The sequence below is a fragment of the Podarcis pityusensis genome, assembly GCF_964106645.2.
Source record: "Podarcis pityusensis genome assembly, chromosome: 3".
Classification (NCBI taxonomy): Eukaryota; Metazoa; Chordata; class Lepidosauria; order Squamata; family Lacertidae; genus Podarcis; species Podarcis pityusensis.
The window spans coordinates 93,063,766-93,083,099 of NC_138026.1; the positions used below are offsets into that span (position 1 = coordinate 93,063,766).

A 19,334-nucleotide genomic window follows, 5' to 3' on the forward strand; every position below is an offset into this window, starting at 1 on the left:
AACAGTGGCACATTTAATGTCTAATGAGGAGCACGCTACAGCCGACTTCACCTAAATAGTTCAAACAGATGGTTCCGCAACAACTTTTAATAGTGTAGTTATTCTCTCCCCCTGCCCCCAGCCCAGAAGACTCTCCGTACCTTTGATGGCTTGTTTTTTATTGTTAGCAAAGCCGATTACTAACCAAATATTCCTCTTTCATCTTCATGCTGCCATTGTTTGCATGCTCTGTTGTCTCTGTCTCGAGAGACCACACATTTCCCATATTGCTCACACTGGGCTTTGAAATGTATGAAGCTGTTCTCCAATAACCTAAGCATGTGTAGACGTGCTCCACATGAAAAAAAACACCCCTGAGACTGTGCAAAGCCACCTCCATAATAGTTGCTACATGCAGTGATCCATCAGTACGAAGTGCCCCACTACTGGCTGCCATCATCTGGTTTGTCTCCATGTGACTGTAAAAACACTATCAGAGTTTCATTGCAGTACAGAGAGAAACTGACAGCGTTCAATACATGTGCAAAAATCTCCACGCAGTAGTTTGCTGCATGAGCAGCTAAGTTATGCAGTCATGGAGATTGTGTTAAGCAGGCTGTGATTTCCACAACCCCTTGATCATTGTTGTATTGCCACTGTTATCCTCTTTACTGTCTCCGATTACCAAAATGCCTGACCACTGAGGCTAAATGCCAGGCAAGAACGGAAGACTGCAACGATTTCATTGTGGTGTAGTAGTAGTAGTAGTAGTAGTAGTACAAGAAGAGTTTGGATTTGATATCCCGCTTTATCACTACCTGAAGGAGTCTCAAAGCGGCTAACATTTCTCCTTTTCCTTCCTCCCCCACAACAAGCACTCTGGGAGGTGGGGCTGAGAGACTTCAGAGAAGTGTGACTGGCCCAAGGTGACCCAGCAGCTGCATGTGGAGGAGCGGAGACGCAAACCTGGTTAACCAGATTACGAGTCCACCACTCTTAACCACTTTGACCTGAGACCAGGGATCAAATCCCCACCCAGCCGTGAAGCTCACTGGGTGATCTTGGGCCAGTTTAGCCCGACCTACCTCACAGGGTTGTTGTGAAGAGAAAATGTGGGGGAAGAGACATGTGTACCTTCTTGGAGGAAAAGTGGAGGGATATAAATGTAACATAAAAAACCCCAAGGGTCATCTAGTTCACCCCACTGCAATGCAGGAATCTCAACTAAAGATGTTATTGGCCCAGAGTTGGAAAGATGACAAAGGTTCCTACCAGAGAAGAATGGCAAGCCAAGTTGATGGACTATGCCGAGATGGCAAAGCTGACTGGAAAACTCAGAAACCAAGAGGATTAAAACTTTATAAAAGGATGGGAAAAATTTACAAGTTATTTAGGAGGCCATTGCACGCTGATGGAAACAAGAGCAGGATTTTGACACACTTGTAGTGTAAAAAACATTGTGGTTTGATATAAAAACTGGAGTGCAGATTAATATGCACAGTTGTAGATGTTCAAAATAAGACTTCATAGACGGGATTGGGGGAAGTAGCAAGATTCAGAGAATCTCCACATACAGTATTACTCTACTGATTTGAGTTTATTTGTACTTTTTATTTGTAAAATTAATAAAATGTCTTTAAAAAAATCGCAAAACTAAAGATACTCAGAAGTTCTTCACAAAGGTCCCCCCCGCCCCCGCTTAAACTGCATCCTCCCAAAATTGCCTCAGGAGGGGTCAGCAAGCAGGAGGATGGGAAGAGGATTGTTCCATTGGGTGAGCTGTTCTGCTTACACAGACAGAACGTTTCTAATAGTGTAATGTTGAACTCCACCCATTGACTTCAATGCGTCTACTCCAAATATGATTACACAAGACTTTTGGTAAACTCATTTTAAAATTTAACAGGATAGATATTCCATGTACCATTTCATAACACTGGTGGTGTTATACTCTATAATCTAGTCATTACCATTTAATAAACCCATAATCTTCCTTTTACTGGAGTTGCCTTCTATACAGCACATTCAAAACTCAAATTATTTTCAGAGGTGCTGCTGGAAGAAATCTTTTCAATTTGTGTGTTATTGATTAAAAGGTTCAGCAGCTGCGCAGACATATTTGAAGACATCTGGGCTCAACTACCAAACTTCATAAATATTCAGATTTGGCGTTTTGATTTGCGCACATCTGTATTTGAAAGCAATATAATACATTTGCTGAGAATTCTTACAGCTCTCTGCTTACCATTACTGCTGGAAATAACACAACGATTTGACAGCACAAGATGATAATGTTTACTTACCAATAATGGATCAGAGAAGTCTGGAAGATCTGGGACTAGTATTCCAACCAATGCACACACCACAATTAACACAGTACACATGCCTAAAACCACCACCGGCCAGTCAGCTATCAGAGCTGCATAGCTAGAAGAAAATGGAAAATAACTATTTAAAAGGGGAAGGTGTGTGTGTGTGTGTGTGTGTGTGTGTGTGTGTAGAACCAAGGAGAAGATAAATTTTACTTTAAATCTGTTTTTAATTCATGAAAATAATTTAAAAAAGAAAAACAATTACCACAATGTTTGTGGCAATTTTGAAGTGGCACTTCCAAAATACATCAGGCTGATAACCAATGTTGCACGAATGCAACAGGACTACTGCTTCCTCTCATTCTACCTGCAGTCTCCCCTGTGTCCCCTAAATCTGCTCCAGGGTATTGTGAGATTTTTTAAACTTCTTCCTCAAGTTCATGTTTTTGGTCTGGTCAGAATATTTCCAAATTCAATACCAAAAGTAAACCCCATACAATGTTAGAACATGAGAAGGGCTAGGCTCCAGCTCCTCTGTAAAGGGTTTCAGGGATTTAATGTAATTATATTGCAAAACATGGAAATGTAATTTTGGGCCCAGTTAACTCAAACACGGTGGCTCGGACATAAAAGGAAACAGTACTGTATTACTCTGTGCTTGAAGAGTTATATCCAGTTTTATAGCACCAACAAACTGAAGAAGATTTATCTGGTATGCAAGACACAATTAAAAGGTAAAAGACTGGCCATATTTACTTAAAGGAATGAAGACTGAAGAGGGCCAAATAAGTAGACCATTGCCATGACAAAGAGGTCACATGCTTACCAGATGTACAAAAAAAAGGATGAAAAACATGGATTACAATTGCAGCAAGGCAAATTTAAGCTGGATATCAGAAAGGATTTTCCAACTATAATAATTTTAGGGCAGTTACCCAGAGACGTTGCAGCGAGTTCTTCCATAAAGATTATTAGAATACCGATCAGATGTTGGTTCTGTCTAAGGAATCTTGCATTTATTGGGACTGGTGTGGGTCCATGCTGGGAGTTAATTCCAACAATATGTTCTGACAATATTGAGCTGATGTGAGATTTCAACTGCTCTTTTGTAAACTGGAACATTCCAACTTGCAAGGGGGGCAATCTTAGAAGAATTAGCTGCTGTGTTGCACTGCTCACAAAAGTAGGCAACTCAGACGAATCTTTATTTTATTTAACACAAAAAATATGCCAACAGTGTATTGTTGGACATCGGTGTGACTGTCTTGGGCATCTTGGGCAATGTTTAGGAATGCCTACTCTGGCAAGTTTCTCTTTTCACTTAACAGATTTCTCTTTAACATAAGCTGTAAGGCAGAATGCTTTAACTGTCTTTGCAGGCAGGGATCCTCTTCAGCTAAGAAAATGTGAATTCAGCAAAAGGGGAAGAGATGCCAACTGCTACTCTCAGCAAAAGTTTGCTGCCTAAGGACATAAGCATGTGTTGTTTTGTGTCTGCTAGCAACTCTTATGGCTTCTTGTTTTTGTTTTTCTTATTAACAAACTGGGAACAAAAAGAGAATGTTTTGAACGGTCTTCATTAGTGAATGACTACAAAGATGCACAATCAATTTCACCAGAAAAAAGGAGAGAAACTAGGAAGGATTAGAAACAGGGACAATACCGCCCCCCCCCCTTACAAATGAGCTGAATCTATTCTTCAGGCTGCTTCTGATAATGTTTGCTACAAAAATAAAATAAAATAAAACAAAACAACATTTAAACAAAAACTGATAAAAGGTGGTGACGTCAACCTTTCTCTAGCATGTGTGTGAGACGAGCAGATTTGTGTATTATATAACCAAGGCAGAGAAAATTAACAGTGGGAAAGGTAACAATAAAATGCTCTAGTCACTCTTGTCGGCGGTCCGTCCCTACCTACACTGTTCGAGACAAACTTTGTTTAGATTTTTTTAAAATAAAAAAAACACACATTTATTCAAAAGTTACAATATAGCTTTGTCCACTGCCAAAATATCACAGAATGATCACACCAAACTTTGTTTAGATGAGCATTGTGGGTTGAGAGATTGTTTGACAGAAATTTAGTCTTCAGCTTAATACAATGAAGGTGTTACTTTCCCGCCTCTGTCTCTTGTTTGTGGCTTGTTTTCAATTAATTTTGTATTCTTATGATCATTCGTCACCCTGCACACCAAATTTATATATAAATTAGTCACATCAGATGGTGATGTGGTCAAGACTATGAAGGTATCCTCCGGGGTGCCCCTCAGCCCCTGCTGCCCGCAGGATTCTTGCCACACCAGATCACAGTACTTAATACTTATTTGGCTTCCTCATTGCTTGAGTCCTGAGGTGGATTGGACTAGTACACAAAAAATGTTTCCATGAATAAAAACCACAGAAGAGAATATAAAGCATGGAAATAATTCACATCTTACCTTTTTGGCCACGTTAATGTTCTGGCTGGCCTGAAAATCAAAAGAAAAATAATCTTAGATAGATAACATATATACCAATGCCCAGTAATTTCCCTTGCCTCAACATTTTACAGAGATCAGCAAGAGGGAGTGAAGGGATTAAACTAATACAGTAAGTTTGTTTTCAAGGATCTATACTGTGTTAGTATTTTGATGCAGATATATCAGATGTACTTTGTTATTAAGAGCTTGCAAAACCAAGGCAAATTTTACAAGTTAAATAGAAAATGGGGGGGGGGGGGCGCATGATCCACAGCACTTCCTTTCCTTTCTACAGAATGTATTCTGGAAATGTTTCCCAAGTCGATTTCCAAAGTCAAGCTCATACCTAAGACACTCTATACAACACTGATTTTCTTGGCTAACAGGAAAGAAACAAATAGGAAATTAAAAACCTCTATTCTTAGATAGCTTAATTGCTTTTAAACTGCTATGCATTAAATATGAAAATATTTCATGTACACACCAAAATGCAATACACATTATCTTTACTTGGATCCCTAAGTACAAATATGCCAATATTATTTTAGTAAGAGAACGTGGCCAAGAGTTCTGAGCTGTTTGCTGCCTTCAAACAAACAAACAAACAAACAAACAAACAAACAAACAAACAAGAGGTCATGCTCTGATTTAGAAAAAGCAATTCAAGTTTTGGTTTCCAAACTCTAATCAGATGACTAAAAAAGGGCCTCCTGGGAAAGCTGAAAATCCTCCGAAAAATGCCAGATATATGGACATGACAAACATAACAAACAGATGTTCAGAAATAACTTAAGCCATGGCTTCAGGTTAAAAAAAAAGAAACGTTACTTCACATTGAAGGTCAACTCTAAAAGGTGCTTCTGTTTGATCCTAAGCTACTGAGTTGGTGGATAGTTTTTTTTCCAAGAAAAGTTCATTTGAAGGAAGGTTATGATGTTTCTAGTTTTGAAAGAAGATAGTTTTCAAAATTGCTATATGATAATGCTATTTATGAAACCATGAAAAGCAATTATGAATTCAAAGACTATCAGAATCGACATAGTGGCCCACTTTTGACAATGCAACACACAATAGTGTGTTCTTAAACACATGAGCCTCAGTCTTATGCACTCCATCTTCTTCAGTCCTTAATATACACATTTCTCCAATATGTAACAGAAAATACCTACACTTGGATCTAGGGCAAAGCATGTGGGGACCTAGTCGTGCTTTATCACTGCTTTAATTAGGCATTCTATAGAATTCATTATACTGCTATGTTGTACCAAGCCCTGCTTGGAATGCACTTTTTGATAACATTTGGATAATGCGTGGATAAATTACATTAATCCACAATTCTCTCATGGGGAGTCAGGAGTGTTTGCCCTTCTCTACAGAGCGGTTGGGGAAGGTGTTCTTGACAAACCAAACTGGAGCATAAAAAAACCTTTTAAAACTGTGCATATCATCCATTAACGCAGCGGGAAAATTCTATTTTGCTATGCCTTTCTACGTTTTAGCATAACAGAAAAGACTGTTAAAGTCAAAGATGGATAATGTTTCTAACCAACATAATAAAGTCGTCATAAAACAGCTGCAACGTATTGGTTACAGTGCAGGGCTTCATTTTGGTGCACAGCTTTTTTAATGCATACTTTTGGAAACAAAACAGTTTGATAGCAGGTGTGACCTTTAACATTTCAGACTTGAAGGACTTAATCATCGCTTTTGTGCAGCTCAAATATGCTTAAAGCCACTGAGTTGGTAAAAAAGGGAACATAGATAGATGCAAGCTGGGATCTCTCCAGAACAATTTTGGGCATATCCATCGGCCTGCACAGATTGTGTGTGTTTAAACACTTTCAGCATGCCATGTCACCAAAAGCTTTTCAAACTCCTTACTTTTTTTTATTTATTTAAGAGTGGCTTGCTTTGAAGTATTGCTGGGGAAAGGTAAGAGTGGTTCCTGCTTTTTGAAAACAAAATGCTGCGCTGCAATTATTTGGATTCATGCCCTTGTTTCCCAGAAAGATGTGTGAATTATTTTTAAACGCTATCTCAAATAAAGTCAGACTCAGCATAGGCCCACTGAAATCAGTGGACTTAAATCCATTCGTTTCAGAGAGTCTCCTCCAAGTATGACATAAGAAATAAATACTGGCATACATACTCACTGATAGCTTATGGTCTCTGAAGAAATTAATTTGTTTTGCTCAAGAACAAAATTCGGGTCTCTGGGCTCTGTTTAATAAACTAACTCTCTAAATCGTATACTATGGTGAGAGTTCAACCAACTCAACTAAACCAACTAAACCAACTCAACATTCAGAATGATGAGAGAGAAGACTGCTTTGGCAAAACTTTTTTTTTTTTTTTAAAGCAATTTATTGGGTTTTACAATAAAAATAAACATAATAAACAATATAACATTTATCTTAACATATTTTCACATTTTCTTTGGACTTCCTCACATCTCCCGCTCCCACTTTCATCGTTGTAACATTTTGTCAGCAATTTATCATCTTATTTAAATTCTTATATCCCTTCTATATTTCATAATCTTATAATTCTCGGAAGGAGCTAAATTTTCACAGTCTTACTTATTTTCTTAAAAACTTCTAAATTTAGTGGTGCTCAGTTATTTTAATCTAGCATCTTATTTAGCATTCACTCAAATTACAATACTTTTGTAAATAGTTCTTAAATTTCTTCCAGTCCTCCTCAATCCTCTCTTCTCCCAGGTCACGGATTCTGCCGGTCATTTCAGCCAGTTCCATGTAGTCTATCAGTTGTATCTGCCATTCTTCCAGTGTGGGTAAATCTTGAGTTTTCCAATGTTTGGCGAGAAGTATCCTTGCTGCTGTTGTTGCATACATAAAAAATGTCTGGTCCTTCTTTGCCACCCCTTGGCCGACAATACCCAAAAGGAAAGCCTCTGGTTTCTTAGTGAAGGTATATTTAAATACCTTTTTCAATTCATTGTAAATCATTTCCCAGAACACCTTCACTTTAGGGCAAGTCCACCAGAGGTGGAAGAACGTTCCCTCACACTCTCTACATTTCCAACACTTATTATCAGACAGGTGGTAGATTTTGGCAAGTTTGACTGGGGTCATATACCATCTATAAATCATTTTCATTACATTTTCTTTCAGAGCGTTACATGCAGTAAATTTCAATCCATTGCTTTGGCAAAACTACTGCCATCATTTTCAAGATGAAGCAGAAAGGGAAATTGTATTATTTGCAAAGTTCAAAAATCAATCTGTGGGAAATCCATCCAATAAACATTAGATAGTCACCAGGGCTAGCTGGCTAAATTAGTCCTACTTGGGCCAGCGAGGAGGCCAGGGGAGAATTAGCTATGGAGTCCTAGAGCAGGTAAACTTCATAAAAGGGGAGGGGGAGGAAAGAGAAGGGGAAATAAAAGATCAGGCTGAATTCAAATTAAAGGCCAGGCGGATTAACTCACAGGCCCGGCGAAAGGAGTTTAAATCCTGAAGGGCCCTAGTCTCCTGGGACAGAGCATTCCACCAGGTTGGAGCCATCACTGAAAAGGCCCTGGCCCTGGTGGAGGAGAGTCTGACTTCCTTAGGGCCCGGGACCTCTAAACTATGGTTATTCATGGACCTTAAGATCCTCTGTGGGGCATACCAGGAGAGGCGGTCCCATAAATACAAGGGCCCTAAGCCACATATAGTAAATATAGGGGACATGAAAGCAACTATAAACAGTTACCTGGGGTAGTATAAACATGATAATGCTTAATGATGCTTTCTTCCCTACAAACCCTTACCTAAAGTGTTATTTTATATGGCTCCACTACTGTATATATAATTTAAGTCATGAGTGCATACTAAGCTGATCCATGAACTTTAAGGGCTTACAGTTCAAAACAGATGATGATTGAAGGATGCTGGCATTCTGACAAATGCAGAACAAATGTTCTCTCTAAATGTATACAGTGCCACAGTTAAAGCTTCATATGCTTGGCTAGCAGTTCTGAGAAAAAGCATCCAATTGCATTTCGCCCCCAGCTCTGCCTAAAGATGGACATGACTTTTCTTCTCACATTGTGTCTTGTCACTCATAAATAGGCCTGTATTTCAAGGTTCTACTGCTTGGGTTCAAATATACATAGAGCACAAAATTGGTACAGGATGCTGTAGCTTGCTTAATAATGGGTGATTGGGGTGCATATTAAGAGAAGCTTTCCTGTCAGTCATGTTGGCTTCAAATGATTTCTAACTTTGTCTTTTGCTCCAGTATGTTGAAGTCAGTGAAAGTAATGGAAATCCAAAATAAATGGTTATAATTGAAGCTTTATATTTAGATGGGGAAGGGGATTTGCAGCCTAATTACGAACTCGTGTTGGAAAGTGGTGGTTTGGGGAGTGCCAACGCTATTATATTCCACTGTTAATAGTGGCATTCTGCAATAGTTGCAAATTATTTTACATTTCCTTAAGCACAACACTGTGATTCACATTGCACCAGTGTTCATCAATATGATTAATTGGTTCAAAATGAGTTTCTAGTTAAGAGGCAGCATATCAAGACAAACCCTTTAGTTCATGGAAGGTGAACACATAGCCTTCAAGATGTTATTGGGCTCCAACTCCCCATAAGACCCAGACAGCATGGCCAATGGAGAGGAAAATTGGGAGTTGTAGCCCAATAATATGCAAGGGGGGGGGTACTTCATCCCTGCTTGAGCAGAATGTGAAAAATCCCAGTATTTGCAGGTCTTTGGATATAGGTAGGTAAACGTAAAGAACCCCCTGGACAGTTAAGTCCAGTCAAAGGCGACTATGGGGTTGCGGTGCTCATCTTGCTTTCAGGCCGAGGGAGCCGGTGTTTGTCCACAGGCAGCTTTCCGGGTCATGTGGCCAGCATGACTAAACTGCTTCTGGCACAACGGAACACCGTGACGGAAACCAGAGCGCACGGAAATGCTGTTTACCTTCCTGCTACAGCAGTACCTATTTATCTACCTGCACAGGTGTGCTTTTGAACTGCTAGGTAGGCAGGAGTTGGGACACAGCAACAGGAGCTCACCCCATTGAGCAGATTCGAACTGCCAACCTTCTGATCGGCAAGCCCAAGAAGCTCAGCGGTTTAGACCACAGCACCACAGCATGGAAGAGGGAAATCTTGCTGTAATTAAAGAAAAGTAGCTCTCATTATGACTGTAAGTTTTAGAGCAGAGGGAGCCTGACTCGCACCAAGTGGGCAATATAGATAGTCAGATGCAGGAAAGTTACAGGGAAATGGTCTATGCATACTGAACAGCACACTCATTTTCACCCAATAAAAACAATTGAAAAACTCAAGACAAATGTGTATCAAAGTTGTCATGCTTTCATTGTCAATTTGATCCTGCCACTCTGTCTTTCAATATCATTGCAAAGTCCCTGATTTTCATGTTATTTCTTACAATTTGCCCGCCACTATGCTAATAGAAAACCACCAGAGCAGTCAAATATATAGTGAAACGTGACTATAGTAGCTTAATCTAGAAACTGGTACATTGGTTGTGCTAGTGAAAATGCTGTCCCCATATGCTGGGATTTGTATCTTAGAACAGCTTGCAATGCCTCTAGCCTTACCTAAGATTTTACTAATGTTCCCTTCCCTGTATCATATTTGGGTAATGGGTCTGCATTCTTTACTCTCTTAAGAGACTGATGGTTAAACCAGATCCCCTTTCCGCACCCCCTCCCTAGCACTGAAGCTAAATGTTTGAGATCTATGCATTACTTTATCATCCAAATAGACTGTTACAAAGTCCTGGCAGCCTTTGAACACTAGGGCTATTCGTCTCTGGCATGAAAATCAAAGGAACTGACTATAAATGGATGAGTCTTGCTGGGATCCAAAATGGTGCTTAAGCTTTGGATTTTGGAAGAAATGGAATTTACTAGAAATGATTTACAGATCGTCGTTTTTCCAGCTGTCACTACCTTTCATTAAAAAAGAAGGCAAAAACGAGATACTGCATTTCAAAGGATTGTGCATCTTTATTTTTCCTTGAGCATCGCCCATTGCAATTATTTTTTACTGACATTCTCTGTCTTCAGTTTTGGAACCAGCAGGACCATTTCAAACATTATCTTTTCCTACACAAAGACGCAAAGGGCATTACTTTGGCATGGGTGCATAATGCCCTGAATGTCCAGAATTGGCCTCCACAGTCACTTACGGGCTCATTGTTAAAACTGTGTTTATGAAAGACAATCTTACTCGGCTACGAGTGATCGCCAAAGAAGAAGGTGATTTTATTTTTATTTATAATATATATATATGGTATTTCAAGATAGGTAACAACTATTTAAAATAACACAAGGCCAGGTAAAAGTAATTAGAAGATAGAACAGCCAATATCCTTCACATCTATTCCAGCATAGGACTTATACGTCAAATGCTTGGCAGAAGAGGATGGTGTTCATCTTTTTACTTGCAACTTTTCCACCTCCTCAACTGCTTTTCCCTCTAGCAATTACAGGTGCACATTTGTGAGAGTAAATGCACACATCTGGAAGTCTACAGGAGGGAAGCAGACAGAAAGGGCCTCTTGGCTCTTCTCTCCTCCAAATCAACCCTGCCCAAATCTGCTTTACCCTAACAGACATGGCAAAAACACTTTTTGGTGCACACATTTCTGCATATAATGTCCTCCCCCAACCCCACTTTCAGGCCTCTCATGAAAAGATACAGTTTGCTGGGTTAGCTAAATAAAAGGTTCTGAAATATTCAAAGATAATAAAAGTTTAATATCACTGTGAGTCACAATTTGAGAACAGGCCAACATCTAATTTGGAGCAGGCATTTTACTACTAAATACTTCATAAGATGAAATTCTTTTGTGCTGCCTTCTCCACATCCCTTCCATAACCGAAATGAAATTGAATAATAGTTGGCCTAAATGATGACCAAGTGGCTTTCAGCAGCATTTTTGGCACATAGTTGCTTCCATAACAGACTTTATTTGTATGCTTTCATTACACCTCCTATTTCAAGCAGCATCACAAGGTCAAGGTCAAAGTCACTAATATCTTTGAGAGGAAACTGAAACGATTCAGCAAAAATCACACGAGACATCAGACTCCTCCAAAACTGCACAAGAGGAGAGACACGAAGGGTGAATATTGACAGTTATATGCATGATTATAGTTGCTCATTAAAAATACTAATTCTCTCTTTACTGTATCCAAACTACAGTTTTGAAAACTCAACGCAAGCTGTGTGTTTCCTAGTATCCCTTAAAAGTTTTTCTTATGATGCAGAGACCTTCCAAAAGATAACACATGCACTTACACAGAAATCCTCAAGATATTTGTGAAAATATGCCAAATATTACAAATGTTTGTCATAGCATCTAAGGCTTTCAAAAGGCTACTCATGCATTATGGATCAGCGAGGGGTGGGGGGTGGTTTGATGTATTTATACACATATTTTTATCCAATATTTTTCTAGTGCGCATGCACCTAACAATTAAAAACACAATATAAAACCCGAGGCAATATAACAAAGCAGATAGGTACACAGGAGACAAACCAAAAGCATCAGATAAAAAAGGTACTGAATTTTTAAAAAAAGCCTGCTTAAACAGAAAGATTTTGACCATAGAGTAAACCACCCCAGAGGAGACCAACCAAGCCTTATGGAGCAAAGAGTTCACGTATTTTAGATGCAGCCACAAAGAAGGTCTTTCTTCCATCCCCACCAGTCGAGGTTCCATAGTTGGAACATAGAGAAGGGGCCCCTCTGTAGGAGCTTAGGGAATGGAAAGGGTCATGTTGGATATGGTGATTTGCAATGTCACCTGGATCCAAGGCAGGGGTCGCCAACCTTTTTGGATCATTTTGAGAGAGTGCTTGGGGCACCAGTCACATAACAGCTGTTGGTGTGTGTGTGTGAGAGAGAGTGTTATGTGTGTGGTACAACACAAAATTAGAAAGGCAGCCACCCCTGGCAGCCTTATGTGAAACCATAGGAAGTTAGCTATGCCCTACTGGTCCCAATTGTGGAGATATACAATCACACTCACTCACTGTTATTATTGCTATCTAATAGCAACAGGCCACATTCCTAAGTACCAGGAAAAATATACAAGGTGGCCACACTACTCACTCTCATTTTCACAGAAATCAGTTAAATGACTTTTTGCCCCACAACTTTCTTTTTCCAAGGGCTAGAAAAATTTTCAAAAAGAAAAATTAAAGCTTAAGAGTCTGCGGCATCTGCCCAGGGGCACCAGTAAAAGCCTTTGCAGCTGTCTATGGCACCAGGCTTGCAACCCCTGACACAAGCCATTTTATAGTTTTGCTGCTTTGCCTTGTCTTGGATTTTAAAAATGAATCAAGTAGTTCAGCTTTGGAACATTGCTATTTAAGAGATGGAATTTAGAAACAGCCTGAAGGGTGTTAGCTAAATCTGTACCTTGTACAAAGCAACTCCCCTACAAACACACACATCTTCAAAAGAGTTTGCAATCCTAATTTTGGACGTTTTACTCTTTGGGCCTAAGTCAACAAAACCATCGTAAAGTAGTATTCCTGCTCTCCAAACATATCTGAATGACTTAGATGTCACCTAGGTCATTTGGAAAATTTGGGTTGTGCTGTATTTGCTCATATAATTATTATACATTCCTCCCTCTTTTTCTACTGCTATTTCTCTCTCAGTTTTCATAGGAACTGGGAGCCCAGCATCAACATTAAGGAGATCTAGATTCTACTAGTAGTTTTCACCAAGCATGTGCAATGCTTAGTCACAAGCAGTATAAAACGAGTCTCTTGCTTATATATCCAGTAATGGGGGTTGACTCACTCCTGACACACCTAGTTATTAAATTTCTTTAGCTAGTTTAGACACTTAATTTCTTTGCTTAGGGGAAAAAACCCCACTATTTCCTTTAATCTGGTGTCTTCATTAAGAGAAAAGTGAAAGAAAGATTTGAGGCTACGTCCAAAGAAAATGCCAGTTAGTTCAGCATTTGATTTTATGTGTGGGGAAAGAACCAAAATAAAATAAAATAAAAATACAGAGAGTAACTGAACAGAAGTGGGATAAAATTTAATAGAATTTGCAGCATTAAAGTGCTTACAGTACTGAGCAGTGAAATGGAAGGGAGATTCGCGTACAGAATTGTTTTTAATTGTTTAAAGCAAAAGTTAAAAGATTTAGAGAATTTAACTACCAGATACAAAACACAGTAGTGTTTATTTACATTTCTGTGCCATTCCAAAAGGCTTGGGACAAAGAGAACTAGAGTAGATTGGCATTATCATGTCATATAGCACATATACTCTTGTGGGAAAGGAGTACCATGTTTTATGATACGATACGATATCTTTATTGTCATTGTCCCTTGCGGAACAATGAAATTGAAAACTACATAAAACTACATAAAAACTACATAAAACTACTACAAAACTACATAAAACATTCAAAAACCCCTAAAAACTCTAAAACCCCATTTTAAAACACACTATAGTACAGAAACCCCTTATGCTGCGTTTAGAACCAGAATTGCATTAGCGTAGAAACTGTTTTTCAGGCGGCTAGTCCTGGCCTTTATAACCCTATACCTTCTTCCAGAAGGCAGAAGCTGAAAGAGATCATTTCCGGGGTGCGTACTATCATGTGCTATCTCTGCCGCTTTCTTATGGCACCTGGCAGCATAGATTTGATCTAAGGTGGGAAGAGTGCACCCAATAATTCTCTCTGCAGTCTTTACAACCCTGCATAGCATTGTTTTTTCCCTGGCTGTGCAGCTCCCAAACCACACGCACAGACCATAAGTTAGTATGCTCTCTACAGTGCAATGGTAGAATGCCATCAACAGGTCCTTTGAGAGATTGTTTTTCCGGAGGATTCTCAGAAAATATAACCTCTGCTGTGCTCTCTTCACCAGGTCTTTGCTGTTCTCTCCCCAGGTTAGGTCGTCTCTCAACTCCATTCCCAGAAATCGAAACACTGAGACCTGTTCCATGCACTTCCCCTCAATAATAAGTGGCTGAATATTCAATTTACTTTTCCTAAAGTCCACAATGATCTCTTTTGTTTTCTTTAAGTTAAGCAGTAAGTTGTTTTTTCTGCACCACTCCCCCAACTGCTCAACTTCCTTCCTATAGGCTGTCTCCCCCTCTCCAGCCGTAATTAAACCAACCACCGTTGTATCATCTGCAAACTTAATGATCTTATTAGTGGGGTATTTGGGGGCACAGTCAGCTGTATAGAGCGTGTATAAAAGCGGGCTCAACACGCACCCCTGAGGCACCCCCGTATTCGTGATGAGATCCGCAGAGACGTGGGAACCCAACCTGACCCTTTGGGAATGGTTTGATAGAAAGTCTAATATCCACCTGCACAAACATGGTGGAAGTCCCAGGTCTAATAATTAGGGCACCAATCTATGCGGAAGAATAGTATTAAATGCAGAACTAAAGTCTACAAATAACAGTCTCGCGTAGTTCCCTTGCTTCTCCAAATGAGTCAGGACAGCATGTAAAGCCATTGCCACAGCATCCTCTGTGGATCTCTTTGCCTTGTACGCAAACTGGTAAGGGTCAAGTCCCACTGGCAGACAAGATAAGATGCGCTTCCTCACCAGTTTTTCGAAACATTTCATTATAATGGGTGTCAGCACCACAGGGCGAAAATCATTCAGACTGTCTATCTTTGATGTTTTTGGCAGGGGTATAATAGTAGCAGATTTCAGACAGGGTGGAACAGTGGCTTGGGCCAGAGACTGGTTAAAAATCTTCGTAAAGATTCCTGCCAGTTGGTCCGAACAATCTCTTAGCACCCTGCCAGCCACCCCATCCGGGCCCATAGCCTTCCTGGTGTTTACCTCCTTTAATATTTGCCTCACTTCTCCTTCTTCCACCCTGGCAGCATTTCCTGTAGGTAGTGACACCAATAGCTCTGGCATCCCTGTTGGAGTCACTTTGGGGGTAGATACTAAGAATACTTCTTCACATTACTTACAACCAAAATTTGGGCCTGCTTCTCAGATGATAAATCTGTGTCTAGACTCAATAACTTGAAAATAGAGGTGGGGGCTTACGTGATGGATAGATGTGACAAGTTCTTGCACAAAGATGTCAGGGGAAACGGTGCTAGCCTGCCTCCCATCCTCCATTATGATTTTTATGTATAGCAAACTCAAGGTAAAGGTAAAGGGACCCCTGACCATTAGATCCAGTTGTGGATGACTCTGGGGTTGTGGCGCTCATCTTGCTTTATTGGCCGAGGGAGCCGGCGTACAGCTTGTGGGTCATGTGGCCAGCATGACTAAGCCAACTGCATGTTTGAGGAGCAAACACTAACATTTCGAGCTGTGATGCTGCTGTAAAGTTTGTACTTGCTTGGTACAATATACAGATCTGTCCACCTTATAGTCCTCAAATGCTGTTGGCAACAATGGAGGAGTGTCCCTTTGGGAGTGAGGTCAAGCTGCTGGAAGGCTGCAGCGCTCAAATGTATAACAAAACAAAACGTTGCTTCCCTGAGAAATTATTCTGTGATTCAGAATGTCAGATAAGGCTGCACATATGCACAAGGTGTGCTTTTAGTACAGTTGTTTCTTTTCATCCACAGAAAAGAACTAAGAAAATGCCCCCAAAGGATTTTTTAACTACTCCAGGAACATGCTAGAGAAGCCCCCAAGTCAATAGGGCTGGGCGATACCAGCTTTTCAACATTGTGGTATATCACCAGCCAAACATCGCGGTCTGGCGATATACCGTGATGTTGAAAAGAAATCTGCATTGGCCCCAGCTTGCGAGGCGCCAGGGGAAATTGCCAAAGCTCTCACCATGGGAGCTGAGGTAGTTTTGCCCCAGCACCTAGTGGGAGCCTGGGACAAGGCAACTTGTTTGTACGGTTCAGCTGGGTCACGGGAGGGTGGAAAGAAAACAAGGCCTTGTTTGACATGATAGAAAGGGAGTGAATGAGTTGCGTTACAGATAAGAACGCATATTGGAGCCATCGGGAGATGGGAGAATGCAACAAATCATGCTACAGAAGCTTCAAAGAGAATGGAAGATGGAGCACTTATGCATAGCTGATGGTGTAAAACAGGGTAGTAACAAAGGGGACTAACAGCATATCTAATTAAGTCAGCATGGCTGAAATAATGCTTTAATTAGTCAGTGTTGCTGAAATGATGCTTTGAGACTGTGCTGAACTAACAGTGAAGAGGGGTGGGTGGGTTTGGTGATTTTACGTTGCTGTTACCTATGCTTGAATTGCGTTGGAATCCTTTGCAGCGACTTCTGCACTGGAGTTGCCACCTTGCACGTGCAAAATGAATGTTTTTGATTTACTACTGTGTTATTATTGACCTCCAGCAAGGAAACCTAGTTATTTCCCTACAGTGGAACATTTGGATCATGTCAAATCCCTATAAAGTAGGGTCTGTGATTTAATGTGCAGTTGGGAGGGATGGAAAAGGTTCCCGAACCTTTTCCCAGCAATGTTCGTCTCCCAACATCACTTCTCCCTAGCCATTTTTCTCCTGGTATGGGTTGCTTCTGGAGTCCCAGAAGAGGAACAATAGTTGGCGAATTGTGGAGTGAAATGTAGTACGAGAGAGGAGTGGAGTTTTCAGCTTTCAGCTCAACTGCCCCCCACCAAGTTCAAATCTCCTACATACATATACATTTTATTTATTATATGTATATCCCACCTTTCGTCCAAGAAGCCCCCCTTTCATTTTATCCTTGAGTAACCCTTTGAGGTAGGTTAGTCTGGGAGACTGCAAATGGCGCAAAGTTGCCCCACGAGCTTCACAGATGAATGGGGATTCAAACTCTGGCCTGCTGCCTCCATGTCTGTTTTGTCCTGAAGGCAGACCCTTGTATTTTTTTAAACTAGAACAAGCCAACAACAGTGGCTGGGTCCTGGCACGTTCTACTCACATTTATAGTGGACCATGATTATTTCAAGCATCATAGGAACAAATTTCATAGCGCCACTGTGTTAGAAGTTCATTTGGTAAAATGCAATTGATTTATGATTAGCTGAAAAATTAACATGTAAACTTCTAAAATTATATGCGGTCACACTAAGAGCCTTTAAGTAAAGGAGGGCGATCAGAGGAAGTCTTGGAAGACTTGTAGATAATCCATTAGAAAGAGAGAAATCCAAGATCTACAGTAAAGTAATGCCTCTATTAGAACCAACCAAAATGTCATGAAGTCATGAGTAACCTTTCTAATTCCCAATATATATCTGAAACTATGCAAATATTTGACATTCACGTTCCATAAATAAACTTCAGAAAAATAAAAAGTCCAGCACTTGCACACATTCAAGAATGTTGAAAAGCAGACACCCTTGTTGAGTCTGGACTCCCCCTAATTATCCTGATTCTTTTAAGGAATTAGGGCCTTGCTGCTTAAGTGTTTTGAAAGCTATTCATCTATCGTCCCAAAATAACTCAGCCTTTTTGTCTGTGAATTAAGATGCTCACAGTTCATTCAGCGTACATTTTGAGCAGTATCAAGCATAGCTTGTTCATAACTTGCTACAAGCTTTAAAAAGGACTGAAATAATACTTTTCATAATTAACAGTGGGACGGAGGTATATTCTTGTTATATTAATTATCTCATTTGCACGCTACAGTTCAAAGGACTAACAGATCACTAGGTTAAGTACTGAATATTCTTCTGTTTCTTAGAAGGTAGGGATGAAGGGCATGGGAAATGAGTTTTCAAACACTTTGTTGCTACCATTTGCAAATGCCAGATTCTAAAGGTCAAAAGACGTAACTACTCTGGGATTGTGTAGCAGAGGCCAAAGCAAGAATTTACAAAACCCTTTTGGAAACTGCAAAGAACTCTGGTTCTAAAAAGAGAGTAATTACAACAAGGCCTTAGGTTGACTATGTAATGTGCCATCTTATTAAACTAAGAAAATTTAGCCTCTACAGACTGTATGTAGACATTAACTTGCCAGACATTAACTTTGAAATGGTTTTCAATACAGTGTGGTATATTTGCATAGAACCTAAGGCAATGGGGAACGCTTTAATGAAACTACAGCATATTGCTTTCATATGCACACTAAATAAGCAAAATGGGATCTGTGGAAAGATATTAATAAAGCCTGAACAAACTTTCTAAATTAATGTTGACTGTGATTAATTTATTTGAGCAAAGAGCTAGGCAGGCCTAGCAAGTGTCGCTGATGCACAGACATTCCAGAGAACCCATAGATCAGAAGTTTCTGGAGTACAAAATGTGTCATTCTGAAGGCATCAGATACTGGAAAACTTTATCCAAATTTGTGTGGACGAGGGAAAACATAGGATTGTATCCAGTGTTGCCATTACACCTGTGCAATGGAACTTCCCTCTCATCTCTCTGCTGAAACTCCTTGTGCACCCTCAAAATCTGCTGCAGAGGGTTGCAGGATTCTCTGGAGTGGTTTTGGGGCACATGTGGTGAGGATGGGGTAGGCAACCTAAGGCCCGTGGGCCGGATGCAGCCCAATCGCCTTCTCAATCGGGCCCACAGATGGTCTGGGAATCAGCGTGTTTTTACATGAGTAGAATGTGTCCTTTTATTTAAAATGCATCTCTGGGTTATT

At 40.1% G+C, this 19,334-nt stretch overlaps 1 protein-coding gene across 3 annotated transcripts in view; it reads right to left on the reverse strand.

Moving 5' to 3' along the window:
- Positions 1-19,334, reverse strand: part of DISP1 (dispatched RND transporter family member 1) — a 91,240-nt gene that overhangs the window by 14,146 nt on the left and 57,760 nt on the right. For all 3 annotated transcript variants that reach the window (XM_081000099.1, XM_081000100.1, XM_081000101.1), the window contains exons 3-4: positions 4,733-4,762; positions 2,283-2,406 (exon numbers count right to left, since the gene is read on the reverse strand). In XM_081000099.1, coding sequence (XP_080856225.1) covers positions 2,283-2,406; positions 4,733-4,762 — 154 coding nt within the window. The remainder of the gene's footprint in view (positions 1-2,282; positions 2,407-4,732; positions 4,763-19,334) is intronic.